The following is a 25,259-nucleotide window of genomic DNA, read 5'->3' as shown; positions in this document are numbered from 1 at the left end:
TGAGGATTTAATCAGGCAGCTCCCCAAGCTGCCCCAGTGGCACCGAGCGAAGGGCTCTTTCAATGTCTCTCGTCCCCTCCTCTGGGGTAGCTTCAGCTCTCCGGGCTCTGCGTGTCCCGGCCTGTCTGACCCCAGCGCCCTGCCGTCTGACCTTCCTCCTCATGCTCAGCCCCGTGCACCTCTTCGTTCTGGGAGCGTCGGTGCAGCCCCGCAGCCCCGCCTCTTCAGGGCCCTCTGATGGCCTCCCCCCCACCGTGAGCCGAAGTCGCCTCCCTGTTGACCCCACGGTCTCTGGCCTGGCTTGTGCCTCTGATCGGGGAGGTGCTGGCCTCCTCACATGGGAAGCCTTTCCATCCAGTGAGTCCCTCTCTCTGGAGGACGTGCTCTCATCATTCCTCTGGGAGGCCTGGGAAGCCAGCAACGCCTCTCCCCAACCAACCTGTGAGCCCCAGACTCCTGCCTCCCCCTGAGGGCTGAGTCCCATCAAACCTGAAGGGAGCCTGTTGACCCCCCTCACCCCATCCACAGCCAGGACAGAGGAACAGGGCCTGCCGGCAGCCCCCGGGGAAAAAAGTGTGGACTGGCTCTGGGTTCAAGCCAGACCACCAGACCTGAACCTTGGAATTCACATCTAAGATGCAGCAACCCGGCTGTGAATCCTGAAGACAGCGGTCGGGGTGAGGATGAGCCCCTGGGGCCTGGCCAGTTGGCAGGCGGCCACGGGGGATCAGTCTCTCTTTCTGTCCCCCCAGCCCACCAGTGGGCTCTGTCCCCCTAGAACAAGTCCACACCCCTGACGTGGCCTTGAGGTCTGTGTGACCTGCCCACCGCCCACCGGTCCCAGCTCATGCCCTCCTGCTGGTCCTCGGCACGCTTAGCTGGCTCCTGCTTCCAGGCGTTGGCACAGGCTGCTGTGACCTTTGCCTGGAAGGCTCCATCCTGATCTCAGCACTGACTCCTTTAGAAAGAGGCTTTCCTGACCTGGAGGAGTGGACGCTAGTCACTTCTTTACTGCTCCCTGGAGAGACTGCAGGCTCCGTGACGGCATCGTGTAAGTGCTGCATTCCTGTTGTGAATGAGGATTTCCGGAAGCAGCCTCCTGGGTTGGCTATTACCAGAGGTGGGAGCTGAGGCTCCAAGATGCTCAAGAGTTTGCTCAGGGTCATACGGCAGACGAGGCAAGTGCGCGTGGTGGGCAGAGCAGGCCCCAGGTTGTTCTGGTCTCCAGGTGCTTTGGACTTTCCAGGGCAGGACTTCTGCCCCACCCCTGCTCTACTCACACTCACTGGCTTGGCTCCACCGAGGAGATACGAACTCCGGATGCCTAGACCGGCCTTGTCCAGTAGAAATGTCACTAAAGCCACACACGGTATTTTAAATTTTCTAGCCACCACATTAAACACAGGAAAAGCAAACGTGTGAAATTAATTGCAATAATAGTTCATTGAATTCATATATCAAAAATGTTATCATTTCAGCAGGTAACTAATGTAAAAATTACTAAAGAAACATTTTACACTCTTTATCTTCATACCAAGTCTTGGAGGCCGTGTGTATTTTACACGAACGGCACATACCAGCCACGTTTCAAATGCCCAGTGGCCTCCCGTGGCAGGTGGCTCCTATCCTAGACAGACCAGGTCTGGCCTCAAGCCCACAAGTGCTCCTTCCCAGAGGTCTTCATTCACAAAATATTCATAGAATGATTGTGGGCCCACATGCTACGTGAAACTTCATTGCGGTTTGTGTGTTTAAAAGGAAAATATTTAATAGGGAGTTAAAACCAACAGTGAGCATAGGGAGGCCGGACTGGAAAGGCCTGATCCTGAACCGGGGCCTAGGGCGGCTGAGATGACGACTTAATTAACACCCGCCTGGCACTTTTGATCTTCAAGGAGAGCTGCCCACTCAGCTGAGGCCACTCCTGGATTAATTGCCCTGAACCAAGAAATCCTTGCCCAGAAATAAAGGGAAATGTGGTGTTTCGTCATGACAAATTGTTCTGAGATCTGCTTTGGCAGTGGGCAGAGACCTGGGCCTGGATGCCCAGCTGGCCACCCAGGCGGAGGCAGCTGTGCCTGAGCCTGGGGTACCAGGACCTGCAGGTACATGTGTGCAGCAATGCCTCCCCGGGCAGGGGGCTGGGTGGTAGGAGACAGCCGTGCACAGCAAGGCTGCCAGTCCCCACTCTCCAGATGAGGGAACAGATTCAAGGCAGGGCAGGGACAAACCACTCCAGCAAATCCAAGGTCACGGGGCAGAAGGCAGCTAGCGCCCCTCGGGACGGGGGATGAAGTGGGTGTGGGCTCCAGCCCCGAGGCCCTCACTGCCAGGAGGCCACATCATCCTTTGTGCCCGCCTGAGACCTGCAGGGCCAGCTGGCCTGAGACTGCGCCCACCCCCAGCACCGGGAGAGCTGGCCCAGGATTGGCTGCCTGGGGCTACGCTCTGGGGCTGCCACCCCCAGGGGCCACTCAGAAACCAAGGTGTCCAGTGGCCGTTAGTCATGACTCCCACTGCAAAGAAAGATGCCAGCAACAATGGAGGGCCACCTGCTGCCAGGTCCACGCGGTGAGGCGGGCTGCAGGGTGAGGGTCCTGGGCTGGCCTCCGGTCCTTAATAAACGCAGCCCCCACTCCAGGAGTGGCCAGGCCCTTCCCACTGTGCCCAGAGGAACCAGCGAGGGGCAGACCGCAGTCACCCAGCTGCACCGGGAGTCCCTCTCTGCACCTATTTGTAGCACCTGACTCACCTTAATCATGGGTCCGTGGCACGTTGGGGCGCGCCGCCGGGGACGCTGGAGGCAGCCGGGAAGCACCGGCTCTGGGGGCGACCGGACATCCCGGGCTGCCAGGTGTGCCTTCACCTCCCACCAGCACTTACCCTCCCTGGAGCTCCCCACTTCCGCCTAGGGGCCTTTGGCTGCCAAGGGGCGCCCACAGCCTGCCAGGGCCGCGTGTCCTGGGCCTGGGCTCCCAACTGTGTGTGGCCGGGAGGGGGGGTGTGTGGGACCACCGGGAACCGGTCGGGGTCCGAACCAGAGTCTCGGCCTGGGCGGGGATGCCCCACGGAGCCCCGCCCTTGTGCTCTGCAAGGCCGCCCACGCCTCCTCCGACTCCAGTGTATATTTAGCCTCTTTATCAAATGTTTGCAGTGAACCGTGTGAACCGCCCAATAGCGGCTGGAAGTGAAACTCGATTCCTGGGCAGAAAGGAGCACGTGACCACACCTGAGCCGCCAGGATCGCAAGACAGGCGGGCTGGGCAGGTGCCGGAGCCCCCACGTGCCTGGCTTCAGGACCCAGGGTTCCCTCTCCTGCCGCAGAGCCTCCATCTGAAACCGCCTCCTCACTCAGCCCCTTCCCCAGAGATGAGGACGCCGGAGTCTGAAAGGGGAAGGGGCCTTGGAGAGAGGCGCCAGGGCCGGGGAGTCCCCGCATACGTGGGTTCCCATCCTGATTGTTGATTCTTGGTCAAGTCGATTCAAGGTCTAGGAAACAGCGTCTGGGGATCTACTTCTGCCGGCTTCTTCCGAGGGGGAGGGTGGGGGCTGGCTGTCCTTGGTGGCAGGGCAGGCCTTGGTGGACCAGTGTGAGTCTGCCCCGAGTCTCCCCCAGAAGCGGCTGTCACCGGCTGCACAAGTTTGTGCCACCCTGGGCAGCCACTGTTGTCGCGGTCACCATGACAACGAGCCGCGGTTTTATTTTTAATAGCTGCCGGCGATTAGTAGGATGCCTCCGGCGGCCCCCTCCCCCCAATCTCGCCTGCTCTCTAACTTTGGCCTGGGCTCCAGTAGCAGATGACCCCGTTCCATGTTCCCAGATCTCCTCTTCTGCCCCAAACCCACATTTCTGTCCCAAACTCAAACTGGGAGCCCCTGAATTTCCAGGCTGGGATGGGGCATAGGGCGAATCACTTGCTCAAAGCTGGTGGGACGCCCCCCCGCCCCCGCCCCCACGCCAGGAACTAGCAGCCTCTGTACAGAGGTTGGAGCCAGAAGGGCCCCCACCCCAGCCCCTGCAATACAAGGTGACCTTTCTTCTTTTGCACACCCGCTATCAAACCAAGTCCTTCAGCCCCCAAAACGTGTGGGTCCTCAGGTCCTTTCTGCCTGTGAGGAACTCGACGCTCAAGCAGGTGTGATGCAGGCAACTCTCAGGAAGTCTCTGGGCTCCGCCAGGGGTCCAGCCTGAGTCCAGGCAGTGTGCTCTTTGCGGCCTTCCGGAAACCATCCAGTGGACTCCCTCCAGTGCAATGGAAAGTCTACTTGGGTGGACAAGGACAGTACCGAGGCTTCCCGAGCTCTGCCTCAGCCCTCCTACATTCTGGGCCCCGAGTGGGTGCTTTGGTGGGGGGGAGGCTGCAGGCGGGGCTAGCAGGGGAGAGAGGCAGGTGCGCTGGGGGGTTGAGCGCTGGGAGACCCTGCCCGCTTGGAATCCCCGGAGGGGTCCACCCCTCCTCCCTGGAATCTGGGGGAAGCTGAGGCCCCCCCACCCCGAGGGCCCACTTGACTCGGCCTTTGAAATGCTGGAGCCCGCGGAGCCGAGGATGAAAGAACGCCTGGAGGGTTGCGCCTTTGGCCGGAGGGAAGCCTGGGCGGGGGCAGGGGCCTAACCCGTAGGATGGGTGTGTGGGGTTGAGGGCTCAGGCCGGCGGGGTTCTCTTTCCGCAGCCCACCCAGCCACTCGCATTCGCTAACCTTTAATGACCTCCCGTCTAGCTGCGGGGTCACTTGGCTCGTTATCCCTCTAGCCCTGATACCGGGGCTTCTCCGCCCCTCTAGAGACCCGTCGCAAGGGTGCGGTCCCACCTGCCCAGACAGGCGGGAGGAACCCAGCTCGGCGCACCGCCCTTCGGCGGCGGGGGCGCCGGCCAGCCCCGCTGGGGCCTCGGCCTCCCTCGCGTCGCTCCCCCGCATCGCTCTGTGCGGCACCGCGGCCGGAGGTGGCGCTCTGTGCGGCGCGGGAGGCTGAGACTCCCGGGCTCCTCTCGAGAGGCTCTTTTCTTTTCCTCCCTTCCAGCCCTCGAGTTTCTGGCTCAGACCGCCGCCAGGCCTTCCCCGAGGGCGCGGGGACTTGGGGGTGCGGGAGCCCAGGGCGGGGACGAGGCCCGTGGCAGCCCCCTCCTCCGACCCGGGCGCCCTCCTCTCCCGGAATGTGGGTGGAGGTTCGTCGGTCAGACGCCCCAGGCATCGGATTCCGGGCGGGGGCGCGTGGCAGCCGCCAGGTGAGTGTCCTAGACGCGCCCCGAAACGCGCCCCACCTCTCACCAGAGCCTCACTCCCCCTCCTTTTATGGCGGGGGAGCCGGGGCCCCGGGATCCAAACCGTGCAAAGAGACCGGAGCGCCAGGGCGGGGGGCGGGAGGCGGGGGCCGGCTCGCTTTTGCCCTTTTTGGCGTAGCAGCGCTGGGCGCTGCCCTCTGCCGCCGCTGGGGCCCGAGAGAGGCGAGCCGGCGACGGCGGCGCTTCTGCGGCCGCCGCCTCCCCTCCCCGTCCGGTGCTGCAGGGCTGCAGCTGGCACTGGGGGGTGGGCAAACTCGAGGGAGGGGCGCCCGGGGAGCCCCGGGCAGCGCGCGGAGCCCCGGCGGCTGTGCTCGGGGCCGGGCCCGGGGCCTTGATGGGTTTTACTGCCTGCGCGAGCGCGTGCGTGTGCTCACTGCGGCCGCGGCGGGGCCCTGCCCGGCCCGTTCGGCCCCCGCGCGCTTCCGAGGTGCGGGTCCGGGGCCCGGAATCCGGGGGAGGCGAGGGGGAGGGGGCGGGGGAGGGGCGCGCCGCGGCGCTATAACCCCCTCCCCGCCGCCGGCCGGCTCCACACGCGCGCCCCGCGGAGCCCGCACAACTCCGGCGAGCCGGGCCTGCCCGCGCCGCCTCCTCCTCCTCCTCTGCCGGCGGCGGCGGCGGCGCCGGCTCGGCCCTCAGGCCGGCGCGGCGAGACCGCGGGCGGGAGGCGGCTGCCAGGCGGAGCGGCCGCGGGCGCTGCCCGGCTCGGGCCGGCGGAGGGCGGAGCGCGGCGCCGGAGCCGAAGGCGCGCCGCGGAGGGGCGCACGCAGGCCGCCGGGCCGCGCGGTGCTGGGCCGCGCCGTGCCCGGCCGGGCGGCGGCGGTGGCGAGAGGAGGCCGGAGGCGAGCGCAGGGCCGCTGGTGGGCGCGCAGGGCCGCCCGCAGCCCGCAGGGAGAGCGCGAGCCCGCGCCGGGCCTGGCCGGGCGTCCAGACAGGTGATGGGTGGTGCGGCGGCAGCGGCTCCAGCCTCGCTCCGGGGTCCCTTTCGGGGCTGACGCCCGCAAATATGCAGAATTACCGGCCTGGTCGCTCCTAGAGCCAGCGCCGGGGAGCGAGCGCGGCGGCGGCCAGCACCGGGAACGCACCAAGGAAGAGGCCCAGCCCCCGCCCTCCGCCCCTTCCGTCCCCACCCCCTACCCGGCGGCCCAGGAGGCTCCCGGCGCGGCGGGCGCGGCGGGCGCGCACTCCCTGCTCCTCCTCCTCTCTGGCGCTGCCTGCCTGCCTCTCCGCACTCGCTGCTCGCGCCGGGCGCGCTCCGTCGGCTCCCTGCTCTCCTCGCCACCCTCCTCCCGGCCGCGTTCCCTGAGGGATGGTACTGAATTTCGCCGCCACAGGAGCCCGGCTGGAGCGCCCGCCCCGCGGCCTCGCCTCCCCGCCGAGCCACCGGTGCCTCGGGACGCGATGAGGACCTGGGCTTGTCTGCTGCTCCTCGGCTGCGGGTACCTCGCCAATGCCCTGGCCGAGGTGGGTGCCACCCCCGCGCCCCGTCCTTTCTCCGACTCCCCCTGCGCACGCCCCCTGAGGCCGCCCGCGGCCCCGAGAGCCCAGGCTCCGGGGCTCTGCAGGGCGCATTTTTTATTTCTGCTAGGGTGGTCGGCTTTTAAATTTTCCCAACTGGGTTCTATTTTCTGCCATGCTTAAGTGTGTCTGGTGAGTTTCCAGCGTGTTGCGTCGCTCCGCCGCGGAGGGACGGAGTGGCGGCTGGGTGGACGAGTGGGGAGAAACTTCGGGGGCCGCGGGCTCCTCTCCGAGGAGGGAGACCTAGGGCGCGGCGGACAATGCAGCATTGGGGTGCGGGAGCGCGGAAGGGGGTGTGTGTGTATGTGTGTGTGTGTGAGCCCGCGGAGCCGGGGAAGAGGGAAGAGCCGCCGACAAACTGGTAGGGGCGGATGCAGCGGGAGCCCCCGGAAGGCATGGTGAGCAGCGCGGAGCCGCAGACCCCGGGTCCCGGTCCCCACACCCGGAGCGGCGGCTGGGCCGGCGCAGTCCCGCCCGCCCCGGGCCTGCTTACAGGTGGCTGAGCGAGGCGAGCCGGGGCCGGGCAGGGAGCCCTCGCCCTCCCACCGCCCGCGTCCCCACCCCCACCCCCATCTCGAATTCCGAATCCTCGTGAGCTGTGCTATGATAAATGACTTTCTACTCCCCCGTCGTGGGGACTTAGTGCTTGAGACCCCCCACGACCCCCGACTCCCTTTAAAAATCTGGAAAGAGTAGGGGGAAGCCGGGAGGGTGGTCTGTGTTGGGACCCGGAGCTGCGAGAGATAGATATTTAACCCTCACGTTCCCTGGCAGCCCCTCCCAGTCGCGGCTGGATTTGGGGCGTCTTAGTCGGCGCTAGGGCCGCAGCTGGGCCGGAGCCCGGGGTGGGGCGAGTGTGAGTGTGCGCGCGCGTGTTTGCAGACCCTCTCCCCCGCAGGTTCGGTCGGGATTCCGGGTGTGAAATTTAAACCTCGGGGTAGATTAAAGTGTTAGGGCTGCCGTGACTTTCGTCGCCGGTCCGTGACGCATTTCAACTTGATCTTTCTCATGTTGATTTCACTATTAGACCAGCAACTCCCCGGGCCCCTCGCTGCCCCTAGACTCCTGTAACGGACACCCCCGGGCAGAGGGTCCCCCCCTGGGTTTTCCTTTTTTTTTAATTTAAAGGTGGGGAGCGGTTTCTTTTTGTAAAGGGCAGACATGGATGGGGACGGAGAATTGGACTTGGGGGGGTGGGTCTCATCCAGTCCCACCCTGGGCCTTAGGCTCCAGGGCCCGGGCTGGGGGTCCGGTGGCCTTCCTGCAAGACGCCCGCGCGGGCCGGGTGGGGGACCAGGCGCTTTGGACAGCCACGGGCGCTGACCGTGTTGCTATGCTTGCAGGAAGCCGAGATCCCCCGCGAGGTCATTGAGAGGCTGGCGCACAGTCAGATCCACAGCATCCGGGACCTCCAGCGACTCCTGGAGATAGACTCCGTAGGTAAATCGCGCCCCTTCCCTCGGCGCGCGGGGAGGGCGCGGGTGGGCGGGCAGGCTGTGTGTGCGCCCCGTGCCGCCTCCCGCGTTCGGGCCGGGCCGGGCGCCGCGCAGGAGCGCACCGAAAGGTCAGAATCCAATCCCGGGCCATAAAAGCCCAGGCGGATGAGTCAGGAGTTTCTCTTCCAATCACCACTTTCTCTCCCGGCGGCGGCCGGGGCTGCTCACTCGCCCAGGGGATTGTTTTTTTTGCTTTAAGGAAAATGCCGAATGTGTCTTAGAAAGTTTAGCCGCATAGAGGGCGCCGGCGTCCCAGCCAGGTGTGCGGTCCGGGGCCTGCCCTCCGGCCGGGAGGAGCCAGCCCAGGCCTTGGGCGGTGAGCCCTGACCTGGGCGCAAGCTGGTGCGCGGTGCCTCCCGCCACCGCCCCACCGAGGGCCCCTTGGTCATCGGTGCGCATTAGCCCTGCTCCTGCTGCCGGGCTGGGCCTTTGTGGTTGTGAGTTCTGTGTTTTTCTGTTTTTCATGAGCCAGTAAAAAAGGCGCGCCTTGGATACTGCTGTTTGGGGATTATTTCGGGGTTCCCCCTCAGGCTCTGGAGCTGAGCTGCTTTAGGAAACAGTGTCAAGCAGACTTCTGAAGCTTTTGAGTGTCAGCTGCAGAGTTGGACTGGCTCCAGGTGGGCAGAGGTGCTGACGACCCACATTGGCCTGGCTGGGAGCTGTGGATGCGGGGTGGCTGTGCTTGCCTGTGGACCAGAGGAAGCTCTTCCTAGAGGACAAGGATTCTGGCCCGCATTTCTGTGGCAGGAACTCCACTGTGAATAAGCTAGGGCGATACTCATGTCAGAAAACTTACTGTTGACTGGACAAAAAGGGGCCCCAGATGAGCTTGTCAAATGGAGCAGCCAAAGTTAGCCAGGGGTTGGTTGGGAGGATTTTAAGTGAAATGAAGATTTTTCTCTCACTGCAAACTACTCTAAAAAGGGGGGCGGTGGGGGAATTAAGTAAAATCACATGGTCTAGTCATTTGGAAATTTGTACCTAATTATGGTGGTGGAGAGGCCTGAATTGTTTTCATTTCATGCCAAAACCATTTTCTAGCAAGGGCGATGGTTTCTGTAGTTTCTTGACCCAGGAAATCCTTTGGCTGATCCTTATCAGGAAGGGGGTAGAATTTCACTTGGAGATCAGAGTGGGGCCAGGGGGGGATTTTGATCTGGTTCCTTGATGTGTAACCCTGGGGAGAAGGGTTTGGCTTTGGTTAGCCGAGGAGAACACTTGCCTGCATTCTGCTGATCCCTGATGGACTTGGGGAGACTGGTTCCCAAGAGGTTTTTCCCTGGGAGAGGCTGGGCCTCCCTGCAGGACCTGTTTTGGGCTGTGGTGGGGAAATGGGCCATTCACTTTCTGCTGGGACCATTCTTATTCCGTTTTCTGCAGCCCCGCCTCACCCCACCCCCCACCCAGTAATGCTTTTAGCATTGCAGCTCTGGGGTCATGCTGATAGCATTCCTGACCTGGGGACTTCTGGGTCCATGGCCTCCTTGGAGGGTCCAAACAGAAGCAAGGGTGCACCAGCCGGTTCTCAAATTGCCCCCTTATAAAAGCCCTGGGAGCCTGGCTCCCTCCTGCCCCAGGGAGTGGACGGAGTGGACCGCCTCCCTCCCTCCCCCACCTGTTGGGGCAGCTGGGGTCTGAGAGAGCACCTGGTGCCTGGAGAGCTTTGGGCTGAGAACAGAGGGGCCCCAGGGTCTCCTTGGTTCGGTGGCCTTGTCCCTCTGGGACCCTTTGTGACACAGACCCCAGGGCGGGCTCCTTCATCAGAGCTCTGGGTGACCCCCCTCTCACAGCTGTGACCTGAGCTGGTTGCTTCTGTAGCTTGTTTTGCAGAAGGACTGGCCTGGGGGTGTGGGTGTCTTTTCCCCAACTTCTGTTTCTGCCCCAAATGAAGAGTAGAAATGGACCCCGCTGCTAGGAAGGGTTGTAAACTGCTGTGGGGTTACTTCTCCAGGCCCAGGACTCCCCAGCAGGGTCAGCCAGAGGTGGGATCAGTGAGGAGGCGGCTAGTTGCAGAGAAGACCCACTGGCCTGGGCGTCCGTCCTTCCTCCTATAGCTCCGACTGGAGCTCTTGCAGACTGACGCCTGGGAGCGGGAAAAGAGACTCGGGTTTGCAGTGGCTCCTCCCCGGGGCGGGGCCTCGTGACTGGCAGGTGGGCGTGGCCTCCAGGGCCCGGGCCGTTCCAGTCTCCCAGGTGAGGCGCTGCTGCGTCCAGGCCCGCAGGCGGTGGATTCCTTTCCCGCACCCGGGAGCTCTGAGCCCTTTCACAGATCAGAAAGTTGGTTTTTCTCATGTGACCTTTGGGTGCAGGGGCCAGCATGTGGTCTTTTAATGACCAGTAGCATGGAGTTTGCGGCCTGTGTGTCGGGTGTGCTGAGAGCAGACCATTCAGCCACGCGGGAGCTTTGTTCTCCGAAGCCTGGCCGGGTGCCCGTGGCCATTGAGTAAGGATACATAAATATCATCCCATTAGGCCATTAATGCTCCTCCAGGACTGACAGCTGGAAGACGGCTCTCTGTGCTTCGGACATCTGTGCATCAGAGGCAGAAGGGGAAACCAGTTGATGAACTGTCCTGAGAGCCATTTTCGGGTCTGATTCACCTGTGGCCTTCTCTTGGGGGGATTCCTGCCGGTCGTATCTCCACCCACATAAATCAGAGGGCCACCGCTCCATCAGCAAGGTCCGGGCTGGGTTTCTGGACCACCCGTCTCCATAGGGGAGTGGATGAGCTTGTTTGACTGGGAGCTCTTTCTACTTCTGTTGGGGATTGAGTCCTGGGTTCAGGTTTCAGAAGAGCTGATGGACCGGGAGCTTTGTCTTCTCTGCTTCTTCCGGGGCAAGAGGCCTGGGTGGGGGCAGGCGGGCGGGTCTCCTGCTGGCCATTGGTTGTGCTTGTCCTTCTCAGCCTGGGCCTCAGTTTCCTCTGAGCTGAAGAGGTGGCAGCCCCGAGCGTGTGTGCGGCCCCATGGTGTCGCGGAAGGCCGCTGTTGCCTGGCTGGAGCGCGGGGTGGGGTGTGGCCTGGGCTGCTGCTGTGCCATTGTCTCCTAGAAGCTCAGGATGGACCAGCTGCTCCCCGGCTTGGCGATGGCAAGATGGCCACCACCAGGACGTGACTCATAATGTCACTTTTTTCGTGAAAAAATGCTTCTTGTAACGGTTGGTGGATGGGAAATTCTTACTGCATGAGTAGTTCTGTTCTGATCTTATTTTGGGTCTCAGAAAAAATTAGTGGCAGTGGAACATTGAGTCATTTTGAGGGAAGAGCTGGGTTCTCCTGGATGGCGGCATGCAAGGCGGCGCATCTTGTGTTCCCACTGCGTTTTCTGTGTTTGCGCTTCGTTTCTAGTGAGTGCAGGTTCAGACTGCGGGTGTGTGGACAGTCTCCAAGGCCTCTGTGCGCTGCGCATCAGTGAGGGGGTCCTCGGGTCTGGGCTCGTGCCCGGGATACCACTGGAGCTTCTTGGGGAGGGGAGGCGGCGAGAACGGGATCCTTGGGCAGCTGTGGCCCTTGAGGTGTGCCTTCTCAGAGCCTGCTGCTTCTCGTTACCTGTGGGGGAAGCAGTGATGGAGGGGAGAGGCGGGGAGACCCCCACGGGGTCTGAGAGCCAGGGCAGGGCGGCACATGTGGCCCACTCCATCCTGCTGCAGGTGCTGTCCTTGGGCGGGGTCAGGCCAGACGGCAGGTGTGTGTGTCCCTTCCGAGCCCTGTCTGGGAGCCCTGGGGCAGAGCTGATGGTGGTGTGTGTACCGAGGGGGCTGTAGCCAGCCTGGGGCACTAGGCCCAGTGGTGGTGACCTTGGCTCTGGGGCCACTCAAAGCACTTTCCTTCCTGAGAGCCATGTCCCCCGACTGGGCACCGGACTCCTGCTGTGCCGCTCCCGGGTCTCATGGCCTCTCCGTCACGGCGGACTGATGTTCAGAGATGAGTGGGGTCTGACTGAGGCCCAGTCTGGCCTTGCTCCTGATGCCCCTGCAAGGCCGGGATGCTCAGCCAGGAGGTCAGTGAGGGCAGCAGAGGCAGCGGCAGCGGCGGTGGAAACGTTGCGGCCGCAGCCTGTGTGGGTCCGTGGTACAGTCTGCCGTCCAGACCGCTGTCCATGGTGCGCTGTCCAGCGAGCAGCAGCAGGCCTGTCAGCTCAGCCTTGCGGTTGGGGCGGGCTGGCTTCAGGCACCTCCCCTGGGTCAGTCCTCACCCGGCTTCCCTGAGGAGGCGCCCCAGGCAGGCTGGCCGCAGGTCCTTCCCTGCTGGCCTGCAGCTTCGCAGTGGGGTGCAGGGCAGGCGCCCACGTCAGGAGCCTCGTGCCGGCCGCGTGGGGCGGCTGGGACATCTTTGGCAGTTGGGAGTCTCATCCTGCGCACATCTGGAGGCCCCCCATGTGGGCGCAGAGGGACCCCCTCTGTAAGGAGGAGGGCGGTGGGGTGTGCTGCTGTGCAGGCCCCAGGGGGCTGGGTGTGGGCAGCCGGTCGGCATCGCCTCTTTCTCCTGTAGGAGCTGAGGAGCCTTTGGAAACCAGTCTGAGAGCCCACGGGGGCCACGGCGCCAAGCATGCCCCAGAGAAGCGGCCGGTGCCCATCCGGAGGAAAAGGAGCATCGGTGAGTCCCTGTGGGGGGGACGCACCCCCCCACACTGGGATGCGGGGTCCGTCCTTTCTCTGCTGCGTAGGCCCTGTGCCCCCTGTCCGCCCCGGCCCACCCACTCCCTGCTGCAGGCCTGGCCTAGGCCAAGGGTTTCCAAAAGCGGGGAGCCGCCATAAATTCCTGAAGTGCCTGGTCTTGTTGGGACCTGTGCTGGAGTCAGCCTCGCTGGAGGATGGGTCGTGTTTAATTTGCAGTTGTAACATCGAGCACAGAGTGCTCCCCACTGCCCTGCGGAGCGGTGGGTGCAGCCGGGCTGGGCCTGGGGGCCTTTTCTGAGGTCCCCACCCCCTGCAGGCCTGGTACCCTGGCCCCACTCTGAGCATCCGGGGTCTGCCTGGCCCCTTCAGGAGTGACTGGCTGATGGAGGTTTCCTGGGGCCTTGGGCCCGGCCTTGAGGGGAGACCTTGCACCAGGGGTGCAGTTGGGTGGTGTTATAACGCAGTCCCATGCCACCTGCGGGTCCTGACAGCTGCCTGTCTTCCGTGTGACCTTGGGCGTGTGACTCCCTCTGTCTGAGCTGTCTTTCTGAGAGTATGGATTTTATGGCTTCTGCCTCTGGGTGCGGTGTGTGGGTAGACGATTCCTGGTTGGGGCCAGCGGGCCCTCCCAGGTGACGTGCACTGCCTCGAGTCTTTAGGGCTGATGAGGGCCTGGCCTGCTCCAGACCGGGGGCCTGCGCTTGAGCGGAACCGGCGCTGGACTGAAGGCCTGTGGCCCTGCCTGACTGGATTCCCCAGACCCTTCCGGCTGGTGGGCACTGAGTTGGGCGCTGTGAGCAGGGCCCCTTCCCACACTGGGGTGGCCGGGTCACCAGCACCCTGCCCTCTTGATTTGGGGGCTGCTGGAAATGTGCTTGTGGGAGGCAGGGCCCTTGGGAGGCGGGGCAGGTGAGAGCCGGCCCCCCACCCTCCGGCCCTGAGTGAAGGCGGTGTCCCACCTCCCAGCTGGCCTCAGGGGCTGTGTGAGCCCCTTTCCAGCCCCCACGCCCCAGGGGAGGCTCTCTGCAGCCCCTGCCCCTCTGGGGTCTCCCCTTCCAGCCCTGAAGTTACTGCTTATCTTTGGACCAGTCAGGGGCACCCTGTTGGGGGCCGGGGTCTTTCTGCCTGTGCTGGACCAGGGGCTGTGTGACATGTCCCATGGGCGGAAGCCGTGAGTCGCTCCTGCCTGGACTCCTGGGAGCTGCTGCCGCCCTGGGGCTTCCAGCACGTTCACCCGCCTCTCACCTCTGCAGAGGAGGCCATCCCAGCGGTCTGCAAGACCAGGACTGTCATTTACGAGATACCTCGGAGCCAGGTGGACCCCACGTCCGCCAACTTCCTGATCTGGCCGCCGTGCGTGGAGGTGAGGCGCTGCACCGGCTGCTGCAACACGAGCAGCGTCAAGTGCCAGCCGTCGCGCGTGCACCACCGGAGCGTCAAGGTGAGCCCACGCGTTCCTGCCCGCGGCGGCCCGCGGCGGCTGGTGAGCCGGCCGATGCGCCCATCTCTTGACAGGCACGCTGAGGCCCCGGGGGCGGGACTGGGGCTTGGGTCCTGGTGGGTGGTTTAGGGGGGCATCCAGTCCCCCCTCCAAGGGCCTCTCGTGGGAAACACGTTTGGATCTTAGGACGACCTGGTTGGTTGCCTCGCTGATGGGTCTTGCAAGGTGTCCAGCTGTTTAGCTGAGAGCTGCCTGGTATCCCCTCCAGGCTCTGGAAGGGTCTCTTGGGCACTTTAGTGGGGGGTATGGTACATGGCAAGAGGGCTGGGCGTCCCCTGAGAGCCTCTCCCCACTGAAACCGGAAGGGAGCCCTGGGCTGGGGCCAGGTGGGGAAGCTGACTCCCACCACGGCTTCGACTTGGCTCAGAAATCATGCTGCAGGGCCAGGCACACACCCGTCATGCTAGACCTCTGGTCCCTGTGAGACCTGGGAGGGTGCCTTTCTCCACTGGACATGTGTGTTGATGGGGCACCAGCCAGGGGGGTCCTTTTGGGGGCCAGGGGGGCTCCTGTTTCAGGTAAGTGTGCTCTGCATGGAGACCCACAGGCCCAGTGGCTTGCGTCAGATGTCTCTGCCTCCCAATGGGCTCCTGGGAGACAGTACATGGCCAGTGCTCATTGCGAGGCCTTCCCCCAGGCAGGAGGCTGGCTGATTTGACTGCTAAGGGCATCATAGGGTGTGCTGCAGGGCAGGTTCCAAGGACACACACTGGGGCTCGTTCTCTGAATCTGGGGGAAATTCTGCATTCTCGGGTCACTGGGCAGCTAAACTAGGGTCTGGCTTCTGGCCCTCTGTCTGGAAGCCTTTCTTAGCCTGGGCTCGCTCCCCTCTGGTCGTACCTGTCTCTTCTGTGGAGTGGGTCTAGGTCGCGGGGACTACCTGCCTCCATGGAAGCTGGCTCCAGGTGGGTTGTGGTCCCTGTGGCTCTGGGGCATGGACTTGGCACCATCCCCATGGAGCAGTGCCCCCGGCTCAGCCGGGCCTCCGGTTTTCCTGGAATGCGGGCTTCTGCTCTGGGGGGTGCAGTGGAACTCTTCTCTGCTGGGAATTATTTCCGGTCGCCTGCGATTCTGAGTCTGGGCTCCTGGCCCCAGAGTAAGGTGTGGAGTTAAGGACCCTGTAGCGCGCGAGAAGCACTTTAGACTCTTAACTGGGACTTGACCTTGGGGACCTGGTCCTCTGCGTGCTTTGGGGACTGAGTAAGCGGATTCCACAGCTGCTGCCTGCGGTCTCAGGTGGACACTCCCCTGGGGCCAAGGTGCCCTGGAGTGCCTGCCTCGGGCGCTGGCTCCCGCCTCAGGTCTCAGACTCAGGGTGGGGGGCCCCTGCCCCGGGCACCCTGTGGGCCCCACTGCTGCGTCCTCCTTGGTTCAAGGAGGAAGCAGGCCTGATGCCCGCCTGCAGGCTCAGCTGCGGCCCTGGCTCTCAGCCCAGCCTCCTCGGCTTCCGTTGGGTCTGGGGGTCTCTCCTTGTGCTGTGTTGAGGGGTCTTAGGAGCCCCAGGAGTCCACAGATGTGAGGTCTTTGTGTCTCGGGCCTGGGGGTGGGGTGCCCTAGATTAGATGGTCCTGCTTGCGGACTCTGGAGCCTGTTTGTCAGGCCAGTGGCAGGGGCGTGGAGGTACAGGGGAGCGGAAATGGAGCGGGCTCTCTGCCCATGGCTCCAGCCTTGGCAGAGAGGGTCCCCCACGGCTCCCACTCTTGTTTCCCATGGTGTGAGGGCCAGACCGTGTCTGGTCCCAGGCTGGGCAGTGACCCTCTGTCTCCCCTGGTCCATCCTAAGTGTGGGCGGGCGGTCCACAGCTCCTCAGGGGTCTCAATGGGTGAGGGAGGGTGCTCCATCTGCCAGGGCACAGGCCTGACCAGCGGGCGGGAGAGCCAGGCTCCGTCTGCCCAGAGTGGGGGGTCAGCCTGCCTCAGGGGACCTGGCCACCCGGCTCTGCATCCGGTGCCCCGCGTGCCTTCACCCACCGCCCCTCCCGGGGAGGGACCCTCCTGCCCTCTCATCAGGAGGTCGGCAAGGAGACATCCGGCCCCAGACCCCGGGGTCCTGGCAGGAGGAGATGGAGGTCAGTGGGAACAGGAGTCCTATTGTGGCGTGCCCACCCCCTGGCCTGGCCAGGGGCCGCCCCTGTTCCAATTGGGGTTGCGGCCGAGCAGAGAGGGGCCCTCGAGGCCCAGACTGAGTGCAGGGTGGGCGCTGGGGGTCACGGGGTGATGCACAGCCCAAGGCCCGTCATTGGGAGGAGAGGGCGGGGAGGCCAGGACAGTCTCCCGGGCGAGTGAACCAGGTGGGCACCCCCAGCTGCAGGGTGCCCCGGGCCTGGGGTCAGGACACGCCCGGGTTGGTGGCCTGCCCCCCAGAGGCCTTCCGTGACCTCTGTGGAGGGCAGCCTGAGGTTTCTTGTGCCAACAGCCCACCGGGGGCGTGAGACCTCCGGGGCCTGCCCTGGGGGCAGCTTGAGGATCCCGGAGCCCCTGCAGACCCACCGTATTGCCATGTGGGCAGGGGTCCCGGCCACCTCTCCTGCACCCTGCTCAGCAAGGTCAGCGCCTGGCATCTGCTCCCTGGTGCGGGCTGACACGTGGACCCCGCCCCAGACCTGAGCCTCCACGTCCGGGACAGGTGGAGCTGGGCCTGGGCAGCGGTGGCTCGGCTGAAGGAACGGCTCCCTGCTGCCGGGTGGGCCTCTAGTCTCTCAGGTTTTAGGAGCTTGGGGTGGCCCCGCTTTCATGGTAGCTGTGGGCCAGGCCTCTAGATGCGGGTTCAGCTCTGCGGCCGTGTCGGGCAGTTAACTGCAGTCCGACTTCGCCAGACCTCTGGCCTCTGGGAGGTGGGCCTGGCGTGTCTAACTGGGGAAGTCCAGGACGGGCCTCTGCACCCCTCGTGGCCTGGGGACCTGTGTGTTGGGTGGGGGTCCCCACGGGGGCTGCATCAGCCGTTGCTGTTCCGGGAGCCAGGTCAGCCGTTGCTGTTCCGGGAGCCAGGTCGGGGCCCTGAGGGTGAGGCAGTGGCTCTGGCAGCGTGTCTTGGTGCCGGGCTGCTGAGTCCCTGCCCCGCGGGGCGAGGCGCCTGCTGTTTGCCCGGCTTGAGCCCTAGTCTGTCATGGAGGCCAGACCCCATCGGCCACAGACCCTGGAGCTGGGGTTGTCTTCTCTGGCCGCCGTGGCCTCTAAACCGGGCCTGGAGAAGGCCTCCCCCTGCCCACCTGGGAGCCAGGTCGGTCTGTCCGTCGTGACCCCGGGAGCTGGACTCAGTTCTGAGTGGGTGTGGGGCTGCAGGGCCCCGGCAACCCTGCCTGGCAGACTCAGGACGTCCCCTGCCTGAGGGGCGTGCTTAGAGCCCCTGCTGGTTCCAAGCCCGGGACCCCCCCCAGTGAACTAGACCCTGTGCTGCCTCAGTTCCTCTGCGTGTGAAATGGGCCGTGGTTGTGCCCTCGCGAGGCTGCTGTGAGTGTCACGGGTGTGACCCGTGGGATTCAGGAGATGCTGCTGTTTATTCTGGATGACCTGCGTCGGGGGGGGCCCTGCAGGGCGTGGCTCTCCCTGGCCCTCCTGGGGGTGTCCTGCTTCATGGGGGCTGGCAGGCACAGGAACCCAAGGCCTGGCTCAGAAGGCTGACGTCATCGTAGGGTGGTGTGCTTGGGTGGGTCTGGCCTAGGACCCTGCAGGTGGGGCAGCTCCGTGGCGGGGAGTCCGAGTGTCTGGTTTTTCAGGAGCGGCCGAGACAAATGGTGGGGAGAGCATGGAGTATGGGCTCCAGGAGGCTGCAGCGTAGGTCTGGGGGTGGGGCGCCAAGGACGTCAGCATCTTCATCGTGGCCTTGGCTAGAGCGGAGAACGCTTTTGAGAATTTAATATTCACAGTGCATTCTTGGGGGAAAAATGTAGCCATTTCCTGGCCAGATGGAGGTGGTGGACCGGCCCGGAATCCTTGCATACCCAGAAGCAGGTGCAGCCATGAATCCCTGTTTGTTTTTCTGTGATAAGAAAAACAAGATTTTTCTCTAAAGACTTGAGTGGCCGCTTTTGCGCACCCTTCACTGAGGGGCCCACCAGGGCAGTGCTTCTGGGCCCAGCACTGGTCCCCGGGCGGTCTGTCTGGTGGCTGGCGGACCTGCCCCTGCCACGCCTGCTGTGGGGGCCTGGGTCCTCGTCCTGCCCTGCAGAGGATACCAGGGGAGGTACCCACTGGCCAGAGGCATGCTGTCCAAAGGCCAAGGGCCAAGCCCTTGGGCGGCCTGTGTCCCCTAGCAGAGGCCAGGGTGGCGGGAAGCGTGTGGGCACTCAGAGCGGGGTGAGGCGCTGACCTGTGTGCCCGCTGCCTGAGCTCCAGGGGAGCGGACCACACTGCTTGGGCCAGCTGGCTGGCCTCTCTGGATGGGGCCTCGGACAGGCTCTGTGCGAAGGTGTCAACTTCAGTGGCCCCTGAATAGTGACCCAAGTTCCAGGTGCTTCTGTGTGTGTGAGCCGTTTGTCCTTCACCGTGACCCCTGGTGCGTGTGACCCGTGTTCCCACTTTACAGATGGAAAGGCGGAGGCTGGCTGCCTACGTGGCCTGCACGCCCGGCTCTCGGACTCTCCCCAGGGAAGGAAGCTGGGGCAACCAAGCCCCAGGCCGCCTTGGGTGGAGACGTTCTTCAGGAGCTCGCACCTGAGGCCTCTGCTCTCCCTGGTCTCGAGGTCTCGACTTGGGAAACCCCTGGGCCTGGCCCCAAACCCCGCCCAGCTCCTGACCTGTCTGAGCCACGGCCACTTCACATGGCCGGCAGGCCACCGGTTCTCTTCTGCTTGGTTAATTCACGTGGCCAGGTGGCCACTCCAGGTCTGGATGGGCCTCCGGGGCTGCTCGCCTATGGGGTGGGCAGCCCGGCGACTGGAGTGCAGTGCAGGCCAATCCCCTGCCCAGGGTCCCCCGACTTCTGGCCTCAAAGCTCCTTGTAAAGGACTGTCCCAGGCTGGAGGCTTCTGTTAGCGGCCTGGGGTCCCGTTCGCCCCAGTCAGCTGTGGCCCATGAGCCAGGCTTCCCTGGGTCCTCCTAGTGCCAGAGGTGGGCCTTGGCCGAGCCCTGCTCCCCCCGCACTCATGCCCCTGGGCGAACAGCGAGGGATGGAGGGAGTGTCCCTGGGGGTCGCTCTGGGAGCCGGGTGAGGCTGCAGGGCTGGGCCCAGCTGCACGTCAGGCGGTTGAGGGGTCCTCGTCTGGAGCCCCACGTGGGCCCACGCCTCCTGCTCTTCCTCAGGGCTCCGGGTTGGGCCAGAGGCAGGATGGTCCTCGGGCCTCCAGCGGCAGCCCCGGTCCTTGGCTACTGATGGTCAGGCGCACCTTTGCCGACATCCGTGGCTGTTCCACGTTTCCCTGAAGCGTGGAAGCAAACCCCTTCCCTCACCCAGAGCTCCCCCTTCGAGGGCATCCTTCAGGGCCTCTCCTGGCGTGCACAGACCTCGGCTCAGGTTACAGTGGGACAGACCACAAACGCCACACCGGATCTCACTGCTTCCTCACTGGTGCCCCCGCTTTTCCCACTGGGAGGAGGTCGGAGGTCAGGGGTCGTCCCAGCTCCCAGGCCCGTGCGCCGCTCGTCCAGGGCCACACTGCTGTCTCGGCAGGTGGCCAAGGTGGAGTACTTCAGGAAGAAGGCGAAGTTAAAAGAGGTGCAGGTACGGCTGGAGGAGCACCTGGAGTGTGCGTGCACGAGCGCCAGCCCCGGCCCCGAGCGCCGCGAGGAGGAGGCGGGTGAGTCCCTGCCGTCGGCCCGGGCACAGAGCCCGGTGCCTGTGGCCCCGGGGGGCAGCAGGGGCGGGGTCTGGAGCTGAGGCCTGTCGGCCGTTCCCTGTGCGGCCTAGGACCTGCTGGGGCGGGCTGTGCTGCCCCCGAGGGCATTGCAGGCACACGGCCACGTGCCTGGAGGGAGGGGTCAGGCTGCTCTGGGGTCCCGTCTCCCGCCCTGGCCCGAGCGGTGAGCTGGAGAGATGTGGCCCGTCCCTGGCGGGTGGCAGGCGCTGACCACAGCATTGGCGCTCGGGGTCCTGGCCTTTTTGGCCAGACTCTGCCCAGAGCAGCCTGGCTGCTGGGCCGGCTTATGGGACCAGGAAGTGTCTCCCTGCCAGCGCCATCGAGCTGTTTTACAGAAAGACAAACACCCCAGGTATTTATTGCTTCAGTTTCCACCCCACACCCTCCCTTGGGCCCACTCACCCTTCCTGCCCTTCTGTCAACAGGAAGGCGTAGGGAGTCAGGTAAAAAACGGAAAAGAAAAAGGTTAAAACCCACCTAACGTGGCCAACCAGGTAGGAGCCACCCACCTGCCGCACCGCCGTCCTGGGGTGGGAGGCGCAGCGCCCGATCACTCGGCGAATCACCCACAGGCGAGGACGCGCCCTGATTGGCCTTGATCCGTCCGCGAGCTTCCGCTGTCTGTCCGGCCGGGCTGCGGGTCTCCGCGCTCCTGTCCTCCGCCCCCTCTCCTGCCGCTCGGGACGCCTGGCCCCCGGCCCCTCCTGCTCCGGGGCCCCCGCTCTGGCTTTGGTTCTCGTTGATTGGGAGGCAGAGATCATAGGAGCAGGGTGATCTGGGCTCCCTGAGCAGCAGTGGAGTAGCTCCCATGTTTAATTGCTTAAACACAAACAGCTTACCCACTCCTTTGACAGATGGAAAAACTGAGGCTTACCGGGATCACAGATGAGACTTGTTGAAGGCTGGGTAGATCCTGTCTGAAATGCTGTGTAAACATGGAGGGCTGTTGGCTGCTGTATTGGAAATTGTGTTTGGCTGCTAACAACATACCAGAAATAAGGGCGAGTTGAGGTAGAGACCAGAGCAGGTATGGCAGCCGCACAGTATCATCAGACACCCGCTTCAGGACTGGTGATGGCCGTCCACAGCCTTGTGGCCTAGATGGCTGCCACAGCTCCAGAAATCGTGTTACACCCCAGGCTGGAAGAAAGATTATGGTGGGGAGAACAGTGAAAGGACCCAGTGACTTTTGCTTTAATCTCACTGGCCACCCCCTCCACTCTAAGGGGGCCTGGGAAAAGTGGTCTTTTAGAGGAGCTTCCCAGGGGAGGTGGGTGTGGGCCATCATGGAGGAGGCAGTGTTACGTCTTCCTGGTCCTTCCTGTTGGACTGTCTGCCTCTGGAGAACCTGGTCCTTGCTCCTGGGCATGTGGGAGCCATGGCATCCAAGACAGGTAGTTGTGAGAGGAACTCTTAGCGACAGGTGCCTGGGCACCCGGGGCCCAGCTGAGTGATGTGTGACTGTAGAATCTGACCAGGCCAGGAGCTTCTGAGCCCTGTGGGCCAGGTGCACTCGGGAGGCTCCTCTGGGAGGAAAGGCCCATGTGGACAGATCCTGAAGCAGCCCCCAGCTGTTCATCCTTGGCTTTGGGTCCTGAGGGTGTGCAGGGGCTGATCTGTACCTGCCTGTGCTTCCCAGTCTGCAGCCACTGGGCTAAGCCTCCTTGGGCCAGCTGATGAGAGACCCCTGCTAGCATCCGGGCTCTGGGCATGTGGTACAAATGTCGGGATGAGCAACAGACAGGCGGTGTAGGGTGGGGAGGAGCTGCTGTACGCTCAGGTCGTGTACCCTGCCCAGTCACAGAGACCCCTGTGTCTCACTGGTGGCATCCAGTGGCAGGATTGCCTCATGGCCCAGAATGGCTGCCGGAGCACCAGAAATCACATCAAGCTATAGGCCAGAAGAAGGAGAATGGTGAGAAGAACAGCAGAAGAACCCTTCTGGGCCTCAGTTTTCCCCATCTGTACAATGGGAGAATGGGGCTTGCTCTGAAGCGGTGTTCTATGAGATCCCAAGAGCCAAGTCCCAATACTGGTCAGGATGTTATTGAAAGGGTAATGGGGCATATTTGATTTGAAAAATTTAACAAAGGCTTTAAATCCTGCGAGCTACCACGCAGCGTGTGTGCGTGCGTGCGTGTGCATGCTGTCATGGCGCTCGTGAGTTCGTGGCCTCTCAGCGCCCGTCTCTCTCCTGCCTGCAGATGTGAGGTGAAGACCAGCCAGCAGCCCTCTCCCGGGACACGGATGTACATGGCGTGTTACATTCCTGAACCTACTATGTACGGTGCTCACTGCCAGCGCGGTCTTTGTTCTCCGTGGAAACTGTCTCCATGCACGCTTTGGAGAACAAAGAGACAGTATACGTTGTTCATGTGACATCAAAGCAAGTATTGTAGCACTCGGTGAAACAATAAGACGCTTCCTTGTCAAAAAAAAAAAAGAGAGAGCAAACAAAACTCACTCACAGAAATATCCGAACAGTCGCCGGAGTGGAGGGACGCCCCGAGGGGCGGGAGGACTGGTGTCTCGGCCGACTGGATCTCTGGCCAGGGTGGTCACAGGTGCTTCTGCCGAGGATGCAGAGCCTGCTTTCTGAAGGCTGCAGTCGGAGGCCGCGGGCTCTGCAGGCACACGCAGGAGCCGACTGGGAAACCACATCTCCTTGCCATAGTGTTTGAGTCTTATCCAGAAACCTCCCTGAGAGCCTTAAGTGGATTTTTTTTTTACATCATAAAGTGATTATTAAGCTTTCCTTTTTACTCTTGGCCTAGCTTTTTTTTTTTTTTTTTTAATTATCTCTTTGGAAGACATTTACACTGATAACACCAGGCTGCTGTAACAGTCAGGACAGTGGGACGGTACCTTTCCTAGCAGGATGCAAGCGAATGAGATGTATTAAAATAAACATGGTATACCCACCTATGCATCATTTCCTAGATGTTTCTGGCTTTACGTGTTTCTTCCTTGCCCTGTTTCATCCGCCTTTTAATTTAAGCCATTTCAAGAGAACTGCGTGAAGCAATCACATGCCGTTCCCCAGCCCCCTGCCTGCCGTGGCCGGCCCCGAGGACCTGGCTTTCCTGAGTGGCGGCCCGGGGTTGCTCCCTGCTGCTGCCAGTGTTGGGACAGAAAGTAAACTCTTATTTTTGGTAACATGTTATGCTTTATGTGTGTATTCAACAGACATTCTGTGTGTTGCTGTTTGATTTTTTTTTTTGTAAAGGTGAAGTTTGTATTTTTGTCTAATATTACCAAGTTTTATATACCTGAGAGCCTGCCATGGTTTTTTTTTTTTTTTTTTGAAACAAAAGAAAAAAACAAACCCACCAAAACGCATACACGGTGAAAAGCATTTGTGGTCGCAGCCCATTGGTGACACGTGACCCGTGGCCCGGTTGCTGGAGCTCCAGGTGGTGACCAGGAGGTCTCGGTGTCCTGGGCCTGCCCCTGGGATTCCGGAACCTAGAGGGCCGGGCCGAGGAGCTGTGCCGACGTCGTGACCTCACAGAGACACAGCGGCACGCCCCGTCAGACGCCAAGTGGAGGAGGAAGATTTGATCCCTGGGAGTGCGTGGACCGCAGTGTCTGCTGCGCCTGCGAACTGGGTCAGCCCGTGTGGCCCGCGGCCTGCCACCCCCGTCCCTTGTCTCCGAGCTCGAGTGACCGTCGGGACCCTTCTGGTGCCCTGGGGCCGTCTCCGGTGACAGCGAGCGTCCCGGGACTCACCTGTCCCTGGGGAGTCTTCTACGTTAAGGAGCATCTTCCAGGCGCGGCTGCAGGACGCCTTTGAGAGAGCGCGTGGAGGCGTGGTCGCGGGCGTGGCCCCGCCCCACGGGGACCGACCCAGCGCAGTCCCGGGAGGCCTGTCCGGAGGGGCGCCCTGCGCGGTCCTGTGCTGTGGATACGTGTCTGATGTGAGATGTACAAACGTGATCTGTGTATTTACGTCCCGTGAGATGCCCAGAACCCTGCTCAGTTATTCTTTCTTTGAGCAAATGCGTCTGATGGTCTGTCCATTAAAGCGATGGCGCAGAAAGGCTTGGTGTGCTCTTGGGGAGAGGACCGCTGGGGAATGGGAGGGGCCCCCAGCGGCCGCGGGGAGGATGTTGGTGGGGAGCGGCCACCATATCTCACCGGACTGAGGGTCTCGGCCCACTCTCTGTTCCCAGATAAAGGCAGAAGGCCGTAAACGCTGGCCTCTGCCCAGTGCCTGTCCAGCTCCAGGACTCCTGGGAGGCCACGCCATCGACCCCTGAGGGGTCCAGGTGGCATGCTCAGCTGGTTCAGCTCCCTTGTCCCCCATCTGTTGTGAATTTCCCTGGAAGCTGTAGACAGAAATGGGGAGAACAGGCCCCCCTAAGGAAGATGTGGCTATACAGTGGGGTGCTAGGTCTCCAAAACGGAGCCTGTGAAGGGCTGGGGAGCCGAACGCTTGTTGTAGGGGGCATTCAGGGGCCAAGTGGTGAAGCAGGGAGTTGGGCTCCATCCCGGGGGCCTTGGAAGTGCCCATCAGAGCCGTCTGCCTGGGTTGTGGACCTGTGAACACATACAACTCCTGCAGGGCCCTTCCCGTGGCCTTGGGGGAGGTGGGCAGGAAGCCGGGGACCCCACTGTGGTGCTGAGTTTGTGAGCGGGAGGATGCTATGGGCATAGAGCTGCCCACAGCAGCCCCAGCAAAAGCATGAGTGCAGGGCCGTGCTCAACCCTGGAAGCACCACGGCCACCTGCCCTCCCAGCGTGTCATCCCGTCCTCCCCACCCCATCCCTCTTTGAGAATGCAGTCTGGAACCTGGTTTGGGCTTTGGGCCCTGCCTGGCTGGGAAGTACCCCTGACCTCTGTGCTTTCTGCTGGTCTTGTGACCCCCCAACCCTGGCCTCGTGACTGCTCACCCTGGTCTCATGACCCCTCACGCTGGCCTCGCCAGTTCTGTCTATTCCATGGGGTACCAATTGCAGCTGAGTCTCGGGGCTCAGGCTGGGTGGGCGGCCCAGGTGAAGGAGCCAGCATTTTTGGAGCCCGGTGGACAGGGGACCCTGGCCTGAAGAGGT

The 25,259-nt window shown here is 62.9% G+C and overlaps 1 protein-coding gene across 5 annotated transcripts; it reads left to right on the top strand.

The window, feature by feature from the left end:
- Positions 1–5,041: 5,041 nt before the first annotated feature.
- On the top strand, positions 5,042–24,246 carry PDGFA (platelet derived growth factor subunit A). 5 transcript variants are annotated; one of them, XM_088833333.1, is made up of 8 exons: positions 5,123–5,225; positions 6,614–6,743; positions 8,141–8,237; positions 12,785–12,889; positions 14,166–14,353; positions 20,021–20,147; positions 20,633–20,701; positions 22,412–24,246. In XM_088833333.1, the coding sequence occupies exons 2-7, from the start codon at positions 6,681–6,683 to the stop codon at positions 20,686–20,688; spliced, it is 636 nt and encodes a 211-aa protein (XP_088689459.1). In that variant the 5' UTR covers positions 5,123–5,225; positions 6,614–6,680; the 3' UTR covers positions 20,689–20,701; positions 22,412–24,246. The 5 variants fall into 5 exon arrangements, with proteins under 5 accessions (XP_088689455.1, XP_088689459.1, XP_088689458.1 ...); XM_088833332.1 differs by lacking the exon at positions 5,123–5,225 and adding an exon at positions 5,570–5,709; XM_088833331.1 differs by lacking the exon at positions 5,123–5,225 and adding an exon at positions 6,090–6,214.
- Positions 24,247–25,259: the final 1,013 nt, after the last annotated feature.

Source organism: Moschus berezovskii, chromosome 27, assembly GCF_049115385.1.
Source record: "Moschus berezovskii isolate FMDL1 chromosome 27, NW_MosBer_1.0, whole genome shotgun sequence".
Lineage (NCBI taxonomy): Eukaryota > Metazoa > Chordata > Mammalia > Artiodactyla > Moschidae > Moschus > Moschus berezovskii.
Note: the sequence above shows the minus strand (reverse complement) of the source record. Positions and strands in the feature narration are given on the sequence as shown.